The sequence below is a fragment of the Psammomys obesus genome, unplaced genomic scaffold (assembly GCF_907164565.1).
Source record: "Psammomys obesus unplaced genomic scaffold, mPsaObe1.curated_primary_1811, whole genome shotgun sequence".
Taxonomy (NCBI): domain Eukaryota; kingdom Metazoa; phylum Chordata; class Mammalia; order Rodentia; family Muridae; genus Psammomys; species Psammomys obesus.
Window position 1 is genome coordinate 3,623,233 of NW_026585690.1, and position 20,324 is coordinate 3,643,556.

Here is a 20,324-nt window from a genome sequence, read left to right on the forward strand (position 1 = left end):
TCCTAGTGCATCATGTAGACTCCATTCAAGTATTAAAACACATATATAGTCAACGATTGCAAAATTCCACACCATCAAAGTTCTTGACTAACATCAAAAGGTTTTGCTTATGTATTGTAGAAGTAAGGGGGCCTTTTCTTTAGTCACACAAGATGGGGTACACTAACAAGTACTATAGACAGAACTTATGATTGCAATTGTGAAAGCAAAATCTTTGGAAGGTTTCTTGAAGCAGGACTACAACTATGTTAAATGTGTATTCACATGAACAAAGATCAGATGCTTTATTTAAATGTACAAAGTAATATTGGACAAGTTGAACTGCAGGGTCCCCTTTTCATTTTGTATCATTGCATTAGTGGTGAAACAGGGCAAATCCAATGAAAATTATTTATATCCCAGGTACTTACTGTGGTTGGAAAATAGCGACTGGTTTTGAATTTTTTCATAGCCATAGAAGAGGTGTAAGTGCCCAGGAAGAGGATGAATGACATGAGTGTGATATCAGGAACAAAATCACAGTTGTTTCCCACAAGCTTTCCTCCATACTTCAAACACTCTTTCTTCGACAAATAGGCCCAGTCAAAGGTAGCATTATGGTACTGAAAATAAAACAGGGATGTTCTTTTAGAGACTACTGACAACATCTAAAACAGCTTTTCATACCTGGTAGACTCCAAATGGCCTTCATTAGGACCACCTATAAAGCAAGCTGAAGATAACCACTGAAGAATGAAACCTCATACGCCTAACTAGAGTGACAGGGGTAACAAGGCCGGAAATTATGAAGGACACAATGAGTTGGAGGTAGTGTGTTACACAGTTGGCTCCTCCACCTTAACAATCATCCACTGTTCAACAGAAACAGACCACAGAGTCCTTCTTTCCTGCCAGAATTACCATGGGTTGAATAAGGTATGTTACTATCCTAAATCTCAAAAAGGTCAGACTTCAGAAATAACTTTATTATTCAGAAAGTACCTACTAATGTTTACTTCTTGGTCCATGCTCACCTACCTTATGGCACATCAATGCTCCAAAAGCTATAGGAAGATAACTAACCCAGTACTTCACATGTTGGTATTTTCTGACCCTAATAAGAACACTCTACCAACTGAAGAGATGATGCCATCAAAGTGTGCAGGGTCCCAGACTTTTCGGTGAAAAACTCAATACAGCATCCCTTTTTTCTTGCCGGCTACAGGTCAGCACTTGGAACACCATGAGTAAAATGGCTGTGGTGCCTTTACGCCCCAGCAGCTGTGTGAGAGCTCTCCGGCTCTGTGTTTCATGATCTCAAGCAAACAGGTCAGTTTCATGTGTGCCCTTCTGCCATTGATAGTGTGCTTCTTTCTGGCAGCTTCTCTTGTTTTCCATGTCTAATACATGGCAAATCCTGTTGCTAGTATCATGGGCAGACCTGGGCACCCACATCCATCTTGTACCCAACCACAGCTGGCTGCTTTTCTGCAGAGCACTTGTGTCATCCAACAGTCCCTCAACACTAGTGGGGTATGAGCTACCTGCTTCTGCTTAAAGAGGAGGCAGCGCCGTGATACAGATTACATCCACACTGAATCAGGCGGAGGCTAAACTTAGTCGAGACACAGTCTTGTTCATGGTGTCCTTGTCCTGAACTGTTTCTCTCTCTTGGTTCTGAGGCCACCCTCTCGACTAGTGACATACAACTGAAATTCCTGTCTTAGAAGCTTCTTCTAAAACAGCTTAATTTACTTACAGTACAGCTAAAATTAAAAGCCTCTAAGTCTAAGGAACGTTTTCTAGAATGTAGTCTGAAGGACGCCCTTATGTGATCTGAGCAGGCGTCTCAACCTTAGTATTCAACTGTGTGGTCATGAATGTTTCTCCTCTGCTTGACTCTTGTCGGTGACGAAGTTACTTGGTCACTCAATCTCTTGTGTAAAAGAACTCCTGTGCTGCTATTTCTTGCCTTTGAGCCTCACTCAACAATCATCCTTTAAGTGTGTTGGTTTTGCTGTACAAAGAGCATTTGTTGACACCGTGAAAGCAGTGGCTGTTTCCTAGACACATATTTCTAGAATTTTCGCTGCCTCAATGAATGGCCATGTGGTTGGTGGAATTAACTGGTGTCTCATCTGAGAAAGCCTCTAGATACCTCATAAACTGTGTATTTTTGGGTTCTGGACTAAGAAGAGAGTGTATGATAATAGAAGTTATTTGGAAATACCTTGCAAAGAAGTGTGGAATGGTCAATTTCTCTTGTCATTCAAAGGCAAGAGTTCTATGTCACCCCAAACAAATCAACATCTTTTACCATCCTAAGAATTCTCTTGATGTCAGAAATCCAGTCTGGCCAGAAAGGGAGGAGGTTTACATGGAGCTCAAAAGTTGCCTGTCCGAGGCAGTAAGAAATAACTCTAGATCTTCACTTGAAATATTTTCCTGTTACCTCTAATTGTATACAGTTGAACTGCATAACTGCCCTTTTATCGTACTCTGCAAGGTAATTAATCATGTCTTGATTTTTTTTTAATTTACATTTCCACATATGGATGATTTCAGGAGAATGGAGCTAACATTTAGAGGGCATAATTGGGAACATATTTCTTTGTTTTAAAATCAGCAAAACTGTGCCCTAATTTCATATGAGCAATGTACCATCAGCAAAGTCCTTCTCTAGAGTGGGAATCTCCCCAGGGATGTGAGGTGCACTGGAACAACCCCAGCAGGAATTTTTATCCATTTCAAGATTCGGGTAAAAATGGCCCAGGTACAGATGCAAAGGGAGGCAGCTCAGCTTGACGAGTTTCTCAGGTAGTTCAAACTGGCAACGCCAATATTTTTAAAGTATTGAATGAATCTGTTATTGTTGTCTGGAAAAGATTTGTCTCCAATACCCATCTACAACGAAGGTCTCACATATAAAGGCTTTACATGACCAGCATGTATCTTAACACAGGTAATTTTTAGAAATAAAATGCTTATGGCTTTCCTAAAACCTACACCATAGCTGCAATCAGTTCTAATTAAAGACCTCAGAAAACACATCTGAATGGTTTGCATTATTTCCACTAATTCATATAAGATGATATTAAGTGAAGGTTAATTCGTTAAGACTTCAGACAGGATCTGGATCATAAAGAAATACATCCAGAGCCAAGGCTAAGTTCAAGTCACCATTGTCTCCTGTGGATTAGTTAATGCAGGAGACTCAGCACCTCATTGCCACTGTCTTATATCTCTTTGTAGGTCTATGATTTTGATCCTTATTTCTTATGCGAAATACTCTCTGGTCTTTAGGAGCCAGGCAAACCAAACAGGAATATAATCTCAGAGATCTTAGAATTCTCATATGACCTCTTTATGAAAAGATGCCTATAACTGCATACTTGCAACCCACCCTCTTGTTTAGTGATAGGAGTTTGAAAATCCTCAGGAAACCGTCTAATGGCTCAGGATCTAGGGGAGATGTCAGGGTTGGAGACACTGACCACAAATTGCTGATCTGGGACAAACGGCTCAACACAACATGCTGAGTAGAAATGTGCAGAGCGTCCAGTATGCCCACGGGGAAGGTCAGACACCAAGAAAGGCTATGGGTGACTCAGGAAAAGAAACACAATGGTCTGAGAAGCAAGCGGGAGTGAAAAGCTTCAACAGCAATTGCAGACTTTTTAAAAGAAATACAGGAGCAAAAGATATTCTAGGACAGTAGGTTATCGCAAGGTTAATATCAGCTTCTCAGGGATGGTAAACACAAGAGTTGTGCATGAGGAATAAGACAATAAAAACCAACAGAACTTGTGGAGATGAAAAGGAAAAATGGGTGGTGAGAGCAGCAAGAATAAAGAAAGAGGACAGTGACAGACACAGACACTGACTTTGAACTGAGGCTGGGTAAGAGCTACAAAAGGTCAGCTGTACAGCCAAAGGACCAATAGGACCATTCACACAATAATACAGAACAAACAAATACAAAGCAGAGTTCACTTTAGGGTATGGCAGGTACCAGAGCAGTCTTGTTAACTGAGTGAATAAAACCCTTCATCAGGTCTGGAATAATTGACATATTCAAAGAAGAAATGGGTCATTTTGTCAACACTCTGTTAGGAAGGTTAAGTTAAAAAGTAAACTTTCAATTCAGAAAGCTCAGGTAAGATACAAAATGCTCAGCTAACACTCAGCCTTAACAATGACTATTTTTAGTATAAGCATGTCCTGTGCAACATTCAGAAGATATACTAAAAGTTATTTAATATTCACCTGACATTCAGATGTAATGGAATATTCCATATTTTATTTGTGAAGTCTGGCAATGCTACTTCATTTAGTTATAGGATATTGGAGTAACAACAGCCAGTGGAAAATTAAAACAAGCTCCCACAGGCAAACAGAGAATGCACTGAATCCAAACATATCTATGAACTAATATAAGCTTTAAAGAAGTAAAGAGAGAGAGAGAGATATTAAAGAAACAGCAACAATGTTTACAAGTTTCCTTAGAGAAATAAACTGTGTGCTTCAAAATTCCTTAATAATATAAGGCAGTAAAAGCGTGTGTAAATGTGTGGTTAGGAGAGCAGAAGGGAAAGCCATCTATTTCACTGAGTACAGAGAAGGCTGAGCCCTGAGAGCAGGAAAGGTCTAACAGTGCTTTCCTTCTCCAAAGGTATTAAGAAAAGGCAGGAGAGCAAAGCTGAGAGACGACAAAGAACAAAACCAGAGGATGAGGAAAATGAGTGGCAGTGCACTTCTTTCGGCCTCAGCAGATACACAGAAGGGCTAGACAGTGTGGGCAGAGGTGCTCCCTTGACACAGAGAGCCACGCCACAAGTGATCAGATGGGCTAAGCCACAACATGCAAAAGGCTAGTGAGAAAAAAGTTTAAAGAAAGGAGCACAAGCAACTGAGGATTCTGATAAAGAAGAATTTCTTTAATGAGATGTCAAATCATTTTTTTCTGAGTATCATTTTCAAGAGAGTTACCCTGCTTATTCTAAGTGGATCCACCCATAATTCTTAAAAAATGTAAGGGTTTACTTAAAAAAATAAAGTATCATACTATCTCCTCTCCAAAGGGTAGGAAACATGATATAGACTAGGCAAGTGTGGGCAGTCATTGAGCCTGAGTGACATGGACATGGCAGTCCATTTTTCTCTTTGATTTCAGCACATAGCTGAAGCTTTCTAGAACATGCTTTTTAAAGATGGAACAGGCGAATCTTTAAAAATACTTAAGGACAGGATTTGTTTTGTTTTTTTGTTTTGCTTTTTACATCTATATTTCTCATTGAGAGAAAAACCATAGGACGCCATGTATGAGAAGATTAATACGGCATTATGCTTCCCATGAAAATGAATGTTAACTCCTCCCTTCACCCGGAAGGTATATCATATCGAACTACTATTGCTTCTATGTCAGGGGTCATGACTCCCTTGGGGGTCAAACAACCCTTTCACTGGGGTTGCCTAAGACCATGGAAACCACATTTATTTACATCATGATTCATAATGGTAACAAAATTACATATATGAAGTAACAAAAATAATTTTATGGTTGGGGGTCACCACAACATGAGGGATTATATTAAAGGGTCACAGCGTTAGGAAGGTTGAGAACCACTGGTCTGCACTCTTCCTTCCATATATGCAGGCCTGTAAAATCCGTGTGCTTTTAGGTATGATTGACAGTGATACTATAAATAGAAACTTCAAGGAGAAGTGGTAAATCTTCTCTTTGAGGGCTTTCCCTACCATGGGCAAGCTTTATTTGCATAATCTCCAATTTTACTTTATCGTGTACATATATTGGAGCGGCAGTTGTTTGTACATTCATGAAACACTGAAATTTAGTGGTTATCCTGCTTGAGACTAAGATTATATTTCTAAAACATGGAGATCATTGCTCCCAGAGGAACATGCAAAGCAAGCTAGGTAATTTGAAAATTCAGTTTAAAATCCACCAGAGATAAGGATGCAAAGAAACTTAGATAGACTAGTCCCTCATAGTAAAAGATAGCCATAAGTAGTGAGTGAGTGCCCGCCTTATTCAGTGACTTCCTGAAGCCGAAGATGCAGCAGAGAAGCAAGGAATGATCTTTCTTGGCTCAGAAAACTGGCATGTAAACAAGATAACAAACGGACTATTCCATGGGGTTTCCGATATACAGGAAATGTTCTATGTCTTGATTGTGGCATGGAGCATGCCACTGTAAAACTCATTGAAATTAGCATGTCAGGACTGTGTATTAAAAGGATGTCTCAAAGGAACTTTAAATGAGAGAGACACTCTCATTTAAGGAGCAAATGCTAAGCAATTCTTTGACTTTGGTCTCTTGTAGCTTGAAGCTGGAAGCCATCAGATCCTAAATCATTCAGAATCAGTGTCCGCCAGCTGCACTTCCTCTCGAAGCTTCTTTTCAGTGGCCATGTGAAGAATTTGTTTGCAGGGTAGAGAGAGATAAGCATCGAGGTATCAATATGAAAAGTGGCAGAGGTGAGGATGAAATGATCCAGCAACAAATGGAAACACCGCCCTTATCCTCAGGAGGGGAAATGCCCCTGCAGTTCCCATCTCCCTGGAGGCTGAAACACCCTCTCCCTAACCCTCTCCCCTGAGACACGCCCACTGCAGAGGAGGGCCCCTTGTCTTCATGTTAATGACCACCTGATGCAGGAGGCCTCAGGAGAGGAAGGCTTACTGGCCAGGGGTTGCATTCCACCTTTGTTTCACCTTCTCTCATAACTTAGTTACAACTTAGTTAAGGATGAAAGAAAGGGAAGGAAATTATGTCCTGACGACTCTGTGTCCCAGGAAAAGTCCAGGGAAGCAGAGCCACTACAGCCCAGGAAACGGAAAATGTGTGCGTCCCAGAAGGAATGGTTTCCAGTTCTTCTCCACTATTTGTCAGTTACTGAGGGAACACAGGCCAGCGGGGACAGTAACACTGGGGACAGTGACAGCAACACATGCTGCAAGTAACTACCCTGCTCAGGGCTTGGCTATCTGTTGGCTTGGCCCCTGTGGTACCTGTGAAGGTAGAAAGCAATGTGAAAGTGAATGTCTTTAAATTTTTTTCAACTAAACTTAGGTTTTTATTGGTTTCTTTTCAAAGCACAAAAAGAATTTTAATTAAAAACCTTAAAAACTAGAAGAAAGCATTCTCTCTTCTATTTTAGGCAAGTCCTTCTGGGTTGGCTGGCAAAAGGATGAAAATTTGAATTCTTCTATAGGGATTTTCAACATAAAAAATATGTTCTTACACACATACAACACATACAGAAAGAAAATGAGATAAAGACACACACATACACAGACATACACACACAGCATGAAATATAAAAAAGTAAAGACACACATTTTGAAAAAAGTCAGAGAAAGCTAGAGAACACAAAGACAAGAGAAAAACGGGGTCATGTGAGAGCTGCCAGGAAGGACACAAAGTATCTCTGAAAGGATGCTGTGAGCACTTGCCACACAATATCTGCAGAAGTGTTCTGGTCTCCTGAGAGATGGGCACTCTCTCAATACAAGGTATTATGTTCTCTGTCTTTGTAATCAAGAGATTGATATTCTTTGGTTGGTTTCCATATTTGGCATAGAAGAAACAATCAGAAGTCTGAAATGGTGCTTTCCTCATTTTCTCCAATATAAAAGTTGTCTTCTAGTCTGTGACCTTCAGTGCAAAACAGCTCATTTTTACAAACTTAATTCCAGGGCTTTAAAGGTGCCTGGTTACAAGCCATGGGAAAGGACAGCATGCGATGGAGACTTAGTCTTTTCTAAGTAATGGGGGAAATAATCTGCTACCGTCACCCTTAGTGAAGAGAGGACAGCACCATCTGGTCAACCAGACAGGACCCCAGGCAGGCAAGCAACAGACAACACTAGTTCTTGTTTTTCTACACTCTCCTTGCCCTTGGAGACGAATGTCAAGGTGAAAATAAATGGCAGTTAAGTTCTTAAGATGATTTTGAAAAAAAAATGTTATATGAATAAATATTGGCTTTACATTTTCTTTCTTTTTTAATTAAATGTTTATTTTTATATTAATTGCAGTTTATTCACCTTGTATCCCAGCTGTAGACCCCACCTTCAGTCCCTCCCAACCCCACTCTCCCTCCCTCATCTCATCCCATGCTCATCTCCAAGTCTACTATAGGGGAGGCCCTCTTCCTCTTCCATCTGACCCTAGCTTATCAGGTCAAATCCGAACTGGCTGCATTGTCCTCTGTGGCCTAGCAAGGCTGCTTCTCCCTCAGAGGGGATGGTCAAAAAGCTGCCACTGAGTTCATGTCAGACAGTCCCTGTTCCCCTTACTAGGGTACCCACTTGGATACTGAGCTGCCATGGGTTACATCTGAGCAGGAGTTCTAGGTTATATCCATAAATGGTCCTTGGTTGGAGTATCAGTCTCAGAAAAGACCCCTGTGCCCAGATATTTCACAGTTCTTAAAGGGGATGAAAAGCCAGCCAGCGTGATGACAGATATTCTTTTCTTTCTCTCTTCAGACAAAGAGGATCAGCAAAGCTAAATGAAAACCACAGAGCACCATGCATACAGTAAAAACTGCAGGCAGTTTGAAATATTAGTCTCATAACTTACCATGTCAGTGGAAGAAACAGTTGGCAGGTCCTCTGGGGCTAGCATGGTATCATTAGATATTGAGAGATTAACTGTAAGAAAAGGACAATTTTTTAATATGAAAAATAAAATAGAAACAAACTAAATTTATAATGGCCTTTAAAACAGAGAAGGGGCATTAAAAGTTCCTGAAACAATGTTAAGAGCACCACAAAATTCTATATATTGTAAGCATGCTCTTCTTATACTTAAAACAATGATTTGGGCAGATTTGTAAGGCAGATATTTAAGAGATGATATTAAATTTCATTTCTGTTCTTCATAATCAACAACACACTAGTGCTTTACTGGTTTATCATAGAGGAAAATGAAGAGGTAAAGAAACCTAATTGAGAAGAACTGATGCATATTCAAAACTTGGAGGCAGTTACTCAAAGTTCAGGATCTTATATTAGTGCCTTTACTATCTATAATTCTGTCTCTAGTGCATATTCAATACACATTTGTCTAGTGAAAGGAATGCCTGCCAGTTATTAAGCTGATTACTGGATTCATACACATTGAAAACCTCACACTGTGGCGCTTTACTTAGTATTAAGTAATTTGTAGTGTTTAGAACATTGAACTGCACATGATAAAGTCTGTCTTTGCAAAATGTGTGAAAAAGCACTAAAAAGACGATATAAATATAGTGAGGATGAAGATATAATTAAACTTAAAACACTTTCATATAATAAGGTGTCATTTGTAGATTTAGGATGTACCTTGCAGAAGAATTAAACTAACCTTCACTTTGGAAACATTTTGCTAGTTGTTTTATTTTAGGGGTCTAAAAATTAAAATATCATATATCATTTAAAACATTTCATTTTTATCAGATAGAACCTTTTCTCCACTGACAGGAAATTTTCATTTTAAATTGTTATACAGAGACTATACTTAACTAATGGTGATAGGAAACAGCATCTATTAAGCTTTTATCTGAGAATCTTATCATTTATTCAATATAAATTGCTCTTTGGTTCTCCCTAGCCAGTCAAATTCCAAACTGTCATCTTCACTCTCTGTATTTCTTTGGATCTTGCCTATATAAAATTTTAAGGAGAAGTGTGTGGTAGCAGTGTTGGTTAAAATATGAACTAGGAGATCCATGAGGACAAGAATAGCATCCTCACTACTCTTCCCTAGAGTTTACATAGTCCTAATCTGAACTCTCAGGCACTCAATGTGTTAACTCAGGTTAACAAAGCTGGGCGAGCATTGTTTCCTCACTGGAAATGAATGAAAGTAAATACAGATAAAGGAAATAGACAAGAAAAAGAACCTAAAGGCAAAGAAATGCTTGGTCAGAGCCCTAGTTTGAGTCAACATTAAAATCTACTCGGTCTCTGAAGGTTAGGAATTATGAAAGTATTAGCCAGAAGGTACTACCCAACACAGCCTCCCTAACATACACACACAATATGCTTTCTTACTCTGTTTCATTACAAATCCAAGAGAGTCAAGTAAGCTAAAGAATGCCTGGCCCACGCAAGAAGACAAGAATCATTAAAAAAAAAAAAGTTAGTGAAGTACTATAAATAAAGCTAGGATTTTAGCAGTATTTTGTTCTTGAACAATGACAAAGTGCATTATTTTATGTGGAGGTTTGAATAAGCTTGGTCTTGTGTTTGAATGCTTGACTCAGAGGGAGTGGCACTATTAGGAGGTATGGCCTTGTTGGGGGAAGAGTGTCACTGTGGAGGCAGGCTTTGAGGCTTCATACAAACTCAAGCTACTTCAGGGACACAGTCCCCTTCTGCTGCCTGTGGATCAAGATGTAGAACTCTCAGCATCTCCAGCATCATGTCTGCCCGCATGCTGCCGTGCTTCCCGCCATGATGATGGACTAAACCTCTGAAAGTGTAAGCCAGCCCCAATAAAGTGTTTTTCTTTATAAGGGTGGCCTTAGTCATGGTGTCTCTTTACAGCAAAGGAAACCCTGACTAAGACATTTTACAATACTCAATTTGTTCATTTAAAAACATGGTATAGGTCTAAAGGTTTATCACATTTGCTAGAACATCTGTTTAGCAAACATGGCACCCTGGGTTTCAACCCTAACACTCTTTAGTAAATAAATACATAATTCATCGTAGAGAACACCCTGGATAGCCTTTCTCACGTGACTTAAATATTGGGCAAGACTAAAACAAGCCATGACAGATGCCTTCTCTAAGTGCGCAGTCAGTAGCATCACCTGAGGTCAGACTTTATTAAATTCCTCACTCTCTTTTCTACCAGCATTCCCCATCATCAAAATCAAGATGATGATGATGTGTATGGGCCAAGAATTCAAGGTGGGACAGTGCTCACTAATGAGTCAGTACTCGTGAGCTCACAGGCACTGTTCCGAGTGTGGCAGGCTGCTCTTCCTCAGCTAGCTTTTCAGTGCAACTTCACCAGCCTCCTACGGCAGGATGCTGAAAGTTTCCTTGCAACACACTTCTCTGCATTCCAACAATGGTTAGAGAGTGGGGGGGGGGGCATTCAAGACTCTAACTCTGTGACATAATTATAGACAATACAGAAATTAAAATAAGACTGAACTTTCAGGAACTGCTCCCACGTATTGGGAATGCAAAAATTCTACTCCGTTATATGTTATATTTCTTTACATTTTCAGTGTTCACCTGAGATAAACGAGTAAAGTACACTGGCCCTAAAAAAATCCCAGAAGAGCAGTATCTAAAGAACGGGAAGAAGTATACAATACTTTCTCTGCTTATTTTAATAATCATATATGTGTATATATAAGCACTTCTATAAATACATATTGGCAGGATCTGGTAGAGTCCATAAATGAGATTAAAAGTAAATTTCTTTAGGCTCACTGATGAGAAAATGATCGATTACAGCTGGGCTCTTGATCTACAAGGGCCGCTGGGCACCATTTAGGTCCAGACAGAGTATAAACACTTTGGCATCCAATTGCAGACTGATCCATTTATAAGGCATCTGCAATATCCTTAATTAGGATTCTGGAAAGGTCAAAAGGAAAAGCCCAGACACGCTGCACTCCGTCTTCACTCTCAGCTGAGCATCAAGGCTCAGGGGAAAGGGCCACCTCTCTGCTTTAAGAACGTGGGTAACTGAGAGGCAGCCAGCCACCACCAGGACAGCTTCTCCCGTGCAGCCCCCACAGGTTTATGGTTTTTCCCTTATTTGGATTTTTCACTTTGTGTGTGTGTGTGTGTGTGTGTGTGTGTGTGTGTGTGTGTGTGTGTCAAAGTTGAGCACCATTTAGATCCACGTCCAGAACGGAGGAAGGCCTGTTGTCAGAAACAGACATTTTGAAAGTGTGTCACTTTTCAATCTTAAGGTGGCCCCTTCCTCCTGAAGTGCTTGTGGAGAGGTCTGGGGAAAGGACCAGGGGATAGAATGGCTTCAGCTGCAGGAGCTAAGCCTCTTCAGTTCTCCAGGGACCTGATGCCAAGGCTCAACATGGCAATCTTTACACAGGAGCAGAAATTATAGCAGTGGGAAGAGGTACAAGCTCACTTGAGGCCATGTGGTCAAATGTGAGCAACAGTTGGTTCGTGTAGGCAGGTCCGGCTCCACATCAGAGAGGGGCGTGATAGTTCTGGCTATTTCCGACTATTTCAGTTCCGACTGTGCCACATGCAAAACACAGGGCTCTGACACTCCTTCCCTTAACCGTGGTCTTAAGGAAGTTACTTCACTTTTCCAAGTCACTTGTGTTGCTGCATTGAAATCCAACCACACCATAAGGTTGCAAAGCAGATTCAACAGTGGAATATGGGCAAAACTGTTAGCACAGGTCAGAGCTAAGCGAATGGTGCCGAGATCACTGCTAGCTCTAGAACCTACAGAAAGCAGAGCTTGACCTGGGGAGATGTCATCTACTTCCCAAAGGTTTTATGAGGATTAAACCCAGATACTGTGCTATTTAAACACAGGTTTGCTGAAATTACCTGGTAGATGCCTACCATTTGTGTAGTGCCAACCAAATATCCATCTAATCTGAATCAGCATCACAACAGCTTGTCGCGGCTACAGTAACAAGGAGCTGAGAACAAGGAGGATCTGAAAGGCTACTCTACAACTCTCAGGCTTGTGTGGTTTACTCCGCTCTTAGCATCAACTTAAGGAAATCAAGTAAGAGGGTACTGGATATAAGATAAAACCGATCTCGCTACAGGAGCATGTCATTGATTTCAGGGTCCTGGGAAACCTGATTATACCACCTCGCTTAATAGGGCGAGTCTAAGCTTTAAAAGTCTAAGTCAACAACAACAAAAACAGCTTCTGTAGGTGATGGCAAGGTGAATCAGGCAATTTCTGGAAGAAACAGCTACGGGTTACCACACTCTCCGCTCTAAGTCTGAAAACAAAGTTAGGCAGCCTTCTAAACTCTTTTTCCTAAGTACTTCTACCAAACCCAAAGCTTGAGATTTCCTGTGACTAGCAAGTTAGTTAGCCGGTCTTGAGCGGCAGACTCTCTTCCTGCAAGCATGCCTGCGAAGCTGCATGCTTTCTTAGAGAGCGGAGCTACAGTGGATGTGCCAAGTGGAAAACGTTTAGTCACTGTTTCCACAAAACAATGCCTCCTCCATCTCTACCAATCGTCACGTTCCCAATGTGCCACAGACAGTGTTCCAGGGAAACTTGTCCAAACATATATTTTATAAAAACACAAAGCTAGATCTGGTGCTAATCCAAAATCATTCTTTCTCCCTGTCCAGTCTCTACAAGCATCATGGGGAAGCTATTGAAATATAGGTTAGGACAGTGAAAGGAGACTGCAATGGTGGGTGTTCTGGTCACGTGTGGCTTTTCCAGGAGCCGCCATGACCATCAATGACAGAACATCGACCGTGCTAATCAAGCCATGTCCCAAGGGCAAGCAGGAGGAACAGTACAGTTCAACGTATACTTTAAGTTTTGCTATTACTTTATGACTTAAACCGACTTCATAAAAAAAAAAAAAAAGAAATGACCTGCAATAAAAGAGAAATTGCATTTAATATGGCACCATTCATAAAAGATAAATCAGTATCACACTGCACTTCCTCATTTTCTATACCTGGGCTATGAAACACACACTGACTGCCCTGTTGGGCCACAGGATTCAACACAAAGCAAGCAGTGCTTTTCAAAGGCAGCAACATGCTATTATCAATTAGGCTGAGAGAAAAATCATGTAAAAAGAAATGACAGTGAAATTCTGCCTTTGTGACAACTGCTTCCGAGCATTCAGCTGTCTCGCCATGCTTGGATAGAATAAAGGTGAGAGCATGGGAGGCACTGCTAATTTGGTCGTTTGGCTTGGTCTTATAGTTTCACACCAGGAGAAAGGCCATCATTTACTCTGAGAGATTACAGACAGAGATGTGTTCGATGTCTGAGAAAGAATTTTCTCCTCTTAATCACTCATCCATTATTAAGCACGTTCTCTCTGGAACAGTTAACAACGAATCAATAAAATATAACCCGTCTGTTAGCAACACAGTGTCTTTCCCCTGAGGCTATTTTTCTTCCTTTTATAATTTATCATTTTTAACAAAGCTTCTTTCTCTTCCAGATAAAAGACTCACACCTGGTCAGAAAATTCATTTTGACCTTTTCTAAACTATTAACACAGCCTTGGGCACGTGTTCATCATAACCTTTATACATTATGCAAATAATCAGAGTGACTAGAGTAAAAATATATTTCTAAAGTCTGGGTCAAATAAAACTGGACCTCTGGTCATTTGAAAATAATTAACACTATTTATAATATAATACCTTTTCAAGAGTCATCAGAACATGCTGTTAAAATTGTTTTCAATAAGAAAGTGTGGTTCTGCAGGTGCACAAGCCCCATATCATTTCAAGGAATATAATTTTTAAAAATCAATGAAGTAGACTCCCAGCACCTTCCCGATGACTGATGAAGGAGAAAAAAAATATGGTTGGGGGCGGGGAGAATTGAAAGTGAGTTTAAGGAAAGATGTCCATGTTTTGTATCCAGTTTAAAAAAATCCTAGCACTCGTGTTTCTGGATGAATTATATAGATTCCCTTGAGGTGAATTGAACACTTTCCCCCCCTAACACTTGAAAGCCCTTTGCTACCTGATTTTGAATACAGTGCACAATATTTTTATGGCTTTGGCCTCAATATAATAGTAATAAATACTCTACATGTGCTGAACTAAATCCACTTTTTTTTTCCCTCAGATACAGGTGCAAGTGTTTCCTGTTTGTATATAACAGCAAACTGGTTATTAATGACTCTCCAGGCTCAGCTTGCAGTAGAAGCTTACTGAGGGGAAAAGGAAATGTTTAAACCTCCTTAAAGAACATTATAAAATTAAACTGAAGGGAGTTTATTGTGCAAGAAAATGAGAACTATGAAAAAAAAAGACAAATTTTGATTCAGTATTGACTGATGCCAAGTAACGTTAAGAACAAACCTTTAGTCACACTATGAATGAAGCTCATGGATTATGGAGCAAAGAACTAGTTAATTAGTTGTTCTATCTCATGGCCATACTGCCATGTCATGCCCAAGGTCAGGGTTCAACTTTTACTCCAAGGCTGTCACCCCTGTTTTAGCCCACTGATGACTTCCTGCACAGAGAGGTTGGCAATGATCTAAGATGTGGTGCATAGCTTCTAACTAGACATTTTTGTTTTCACTTTGGGCTCCTGAATTATCCTCTTTCTTACATACTTCTACTAGGTAAACATCCAGGCATGGTGAGTAGTGAATCTATTGTCTCTACACTAATTATCATCACGTCGGAGAAAAAAGAATTTTAGTATGCAAGCCGTGTGTCTACAGATGAATGTCGAACTTCCTGGCTAATTTCCTTCTTAATTCTTCAACGAAACAAGACCTATGCTTCGAGTTCCCGATTGATGACAGAGCGAAAAGAGTGTAACAAAGGCTCACAAAGGAAAAGGACAGTCAGGAAGTTATGAGATTTTATAAAAACTTTCAAGAACAAGAAGGATCAGGAAGGGGCAATGCAGGAGGATGGTTCAGAAGGCAAAAGCACTTGCTGGTCTTTCAGAAGACCCGGGGTTCTCAGCAACCGAATGGTGGCTCACAACTGTCCGTAACTCCAATCCCAGAAGACCCAAAGCCTCTACAGTACTAGGCACACATGTAGTGCACATGGATACACGTGGCTAAAACACTCTGACATCAAGTAAAAACAATAACAAAAAATCCCTTTGAAAAGAATGAGGAATGTAAGAAGGAGGAAGAATTGTCCTCACGAAGAAAAATTTAAAGTGCGTGATACAAAGCTACACAGGTGAGTAGGTACTGGGGATTAACAGTGCAAGCAGGAATGGGGGGGGTAGAAAGATGTGGGAAAGGGGGGAAAGAAAGGGTGACTTAGCCAAAACTGACGATTCACGGTGAAAACACTCTATAAGTTAATTTGAAAAGTATGTTAAGGCCAGGTGTTAGTGGTACATGTCTTTGACCCCAGCACTTGGGAGGAAGAGTCACACAGATCTCTGAGTTCAAGGCCATCCAGGACAGCCAGGGCTACACAGAAAAACCCTGTCTCAAAATAATAAATAAATAAACTAAAAAAATGTATTTTTAAAAAAAAGGGGGGGGTTGAACAGAGGCATCCTCTATAAGTAGACAGCAGTGCTCCTAGAAGTCCTGGATTATTCAATGAAAATCTTAAAGCCAAACATGGGTTACTGTCATACAAGCTCTTGGTCAGAGAGGCCACAAAGGCTCCCACATAGGCTATTGTCATTGCTCTTGGTTGCAATGATGGCAAGAGCCTATTTCTGAAGACACTGAAGGACATGGAGAAATCAGCCTAAAAATGATGGAAATTTCTCTCCCATCTGGCTACCTTTCATTGTACCTGGAGGTGACAGGCAGCCTAGGGAGAGCAGACATCAGCTACTCCATCCAGTACTGAGCCACGCGTGTTACAAAACAGACGCACCAAGAAAAAAGTGACCACGAGGGCAGTAGTGGCGTGCCTGTTACTGGGAATAACCAACTGTTTTCTGATTGGGTTTGAGGCCTGCCCCACGGGACGGTAATCAGGCCTAGTCAAAAAAAACCCATGGCTGGGGAAGTCACAGGTGCCAGGCAGAAACCTACTATTATTGTTTCGGCTAAATGGTCATGCTGTCAAACTCCCTTCTAAACATTTATGTCTGCATCCTTAGATTAGGACTACTCTTCGTCATGACCAGAGAAGCTTCTTTGTAGAGTGGGTAATGATTAATGCAGTGACACATAACCAGCTACAGTGCCGATAATCAGCTGCAAACAGGACGCACAGTTTACTCTTCTGACACTTTCCTTCTCCAGGAAAAAAGTTAGAAGAGGAAATGGGAAGGATATAAGATCCTGAGGATGGGCAAGAGTGTTGTGAAATCTTGTCTATCTAGCCTGATATCGCAGATACATCCATTTGTAGCAGCTGTGGTTTCCTGCACGAGACTAAGCCAGTCTCGAGGACGAGGAAGGGGCTCACAAGACCCCAACCATAACCAAGAAGCTACTGGCAGGAGTTGGCTTCTGAGGGAAGGAAAGTCTTTTATTTTTCCCCTGGGATGTGGCCTCTGGTAGATTGCCCAAACTCCAGAGGATGGCTTTACAAACACAAGAGTGTGGGAAGCATTAACTGAACTCAATGGGTCGTATTTTCAAAAGCGAAAAGAGAACAAGAAGCAGGCAGAAGGATTAGGTAGGAGACTCTCAGAGGAGTTGGGGAAGGGAAGGATATGCCAAAATACATTTTATATGTATTATGAAATCCTCAAAGAAGGAAGAATAATACACGCATGAAATATTCAAAACAATTTTAAAAGGCCATAAAATACTGTGACCATGAATTGAGTCTTCCTAGTGATTAGTGACTCTTTCCACTTCTGTAGAATCTCCTCAATTTGCAGGATCACGGCTCCGTCTGTGCAGTGGCTGGCTTGTTGTTATATACTGCCCCAGGGTCGAAAAACAAGCCATCCACCAGTTTAAATATTATTGACTCATTGACTGAATTATTTTACTAGAAGTGCATGTTGTGATGAAAGACCAGCCTTTTGTTGTTCTTTGAGATCAAACTTGAGCTGTGTGTGCCACTCTCCCTAGCATGTTTTCATCTTGCTCTTCAGAAGGAATACATTTATGACGAGTCTTTGCAGTTTGCTATCTCAACTATAAAGGTTGTGGCAAAGTGTTGAGTAGGAACTACATAGTCATTTTCTCTCTCTCTCTCTCTCTCTCTCTCTCTCTCTCTCTCAAAGCCTGGTATCACTATGTAGATTTGGCTTGCCTAGAATTCACTGGCCCTGAACACCCAGAGGTCCACCTGCCTATATGTCCCAAACGCTGGGATTAAGGGTGTATTCTGCCATGCCCCTCCTATAGTTACTAACATTACAGAAATTAGAAAACATGTGAAATTGTTACCAAAGATGCATATATCTTGCAGTGATGTGAATAGGAATGACTTATATATTTGAATGTTTAGTCATGGGAGTCATACTATTTGAAAAGGATTTAGAGGTTCAGCCTTGTTGGAGGAAGTGTGTCACTAGGGCTGGGCTTTGAGGTCCTGAGAGCCTGAGCGGAGCCCAGAGTCGCTCTCTCAGCCTGCACATCAGGATTTATCTCAGCTACTTCTCCAGGACCGCACATGCTTGCCAAGATGCTCCTCGCTATCGTGATAATGGACTAGACCCTGAAACTCAATTAGATGCTTTCTAAAATGAGAGTTGCCTTGGTCATGGTGTCTCTTCACAGCAATAGGACAGTGACTAAGACATATCTGCATGCCATTTTCCAAATCACAAGCAGGTTTCAACTCCACAGGCTTAAACATTCACCAGTTCCTATATATATGTCATGAGTGCCACCAACCACAAAAATAAGTGTAACAACAATGTGGAGGCAGAAGAGTCTGACACCCAATGGTGTATGGTTAGAAGGAAAAATGATACCTGACAGTTTCTTTGTGCTGTCACTCATACCAAAGGTTAAAATGTAATGAGTAATAGCAACAATAATAAAGGAGGTAATGTTTAAATGCTCATTATATGTTAGAAAACATTCTAAGCCCTTATCTGAATTAATTTATTAGAAGAGGAGCTGAAACAGGTTGATACTAGATAGCTCAGTCTAGCTTGAAACTTGAAATCCTCCTGCCTCATCCTCTCGAGTTCTTCTTCACTAGAGGCATACACCAGCCTATCTACCTTCTTTAATACGGCTCTAAAAGGTATGTATTAGTATCAAGCACATCGAAGAAGAAGAAAAAGAAGAAGAAGAGGAGGAGGAGGAGGAGGAGAAAGAGAAAGAAGAAAAAAAAGAGACCAAGTTGCCTGGGAAGAAGGAACTTCATCCAGTCATACTTTTGGCATCTGTCAACTGGTACTGAAACATAAGCTCCTTACTGGTACCAACTAGAGGGAATGGGAACTGTGGATGTCGTGACAGCAGTTCAGGAATGGGGTTTCACATCACCTAGGGGACACGGGTAGGCAGTAACTATTATCCTGCAACTTGCACCTGTACTGCACATCTGAAGCTGGCTCAGCCCTCAGTGCCACCTTTTCATACAAAGATTCATCCTGGAAGGGAAATATTCCCAGTTCTGTATTCCCAACCCCTCTTTCCCTTCTCTTCTCTCTCCTTCTTCCTATGTCTGTCTCTCTCTCTCCCATTTCTCTTTCTCTCCTTGAACACATTCAGCAATGCCTTCCTTAATCCAATATTAACTGGTATGTCACCATCCAATTAAAAGAAATAATGAAAGTTTCCATTAGCCATAGGCAGAATGGGCCAAGAGCAGCTCTATCTTTTGTGTGTGACAAGTGTGCTGACAAATCCCTCATCCAGCTTCACAAACACCTCAAACCATAAAACATGAGTGGTAATTATTTTCTTTTAGAAAACCTTGCTGAATGACTGACTACTCAGACATGTGTAACAAGTCAGCGTACAGGCTTTTGCATAAACACATAAATGTATTTATGTAAATGAATACACATAAATAAATGGAAAAGAAGGTTCAAAATCCCATCGTCAATACACTTATGAATTTTCCTTTTTTCTGTAGTATAAAGGATTGAACATAAAGTTATGCTTATACCAGGCAAGCTCTTGCACTACTGAACTCTGTCCCCAGCCCCTGAATCCAATCTCTTCACTGTTGAGACTTCTCTTGAGTCCATAATGATGGCTTCCATGGCTTTTAGACATACTCCCAAGAAAAGCTCCTATAGCGGTCTTTCTCTGGCGAGGAGCAGGTGTGATCTACACGTATTAAAATAACACGTGTCATGGCTACGGGCCAGTTTTTGCCACTGGTTTTGAGACAGATTCTCACACTGTATTCGAACTGAACTTGTGGCAAACCTTCTGCCTCAATCTCCTGAGTTTTGGAATTACAGGCTGTGATGACTATTATTGGTTATCAACTTGACTACATTTAGAACTGACTAAAATCCAGTGGCTGAGTGCACTTGTGAGGGATTTTTCTTAGTTAAATGATTTGAAGATCCATATTTAATCTTGGCCACACATTCTGGTAGTAGCTTCCAAAAAGGACATTGAGGAAGACAGTCCTTGTTCTTTGCCTGTTTGCCCTGGATCTCACTGCTAAGTTCATTCCTTTACTGGCATTTGAGCCTACTTCTTTGAGACACCCAGCCTCATGTACTAAATAACTACTGGATTCTTGGACTTTCCATGAGTGGTAGCCATTGTTATACTAGCTAGAC

At 40.7% G+C, this 20,324-nt stretch overlaps 1 protein-coding gene across 2 annotated transcripts in view; it reads right to left on the bottom strand.

Annotated features, from left to right (window-relative positions):
- Positions 1-20,324, bottom strand: part of Slc4a4 (solute carrier family 4 member 4) — a 397,249-nt gene that overhangs the window by 50,188 nt on the left and 326,737 nt on the right. For both annotated transcript variants that reach the window (XM_055596036.1, XM_055596044.1), the window contains exons 15-16: positions 8,589-8,659; positions 411-602 (exon numbers count right to left, since the gene is read on the bottom strand). In XM_055596036.1, the coding sequence (XP_055452011.1) occupies positions 411-602; positions 8,589-8,659 (263 nt within the window). The remainder of the gene's footprint in view (positions 1-410; positions 603-8,588; positions 8,660-20,324) is intronic.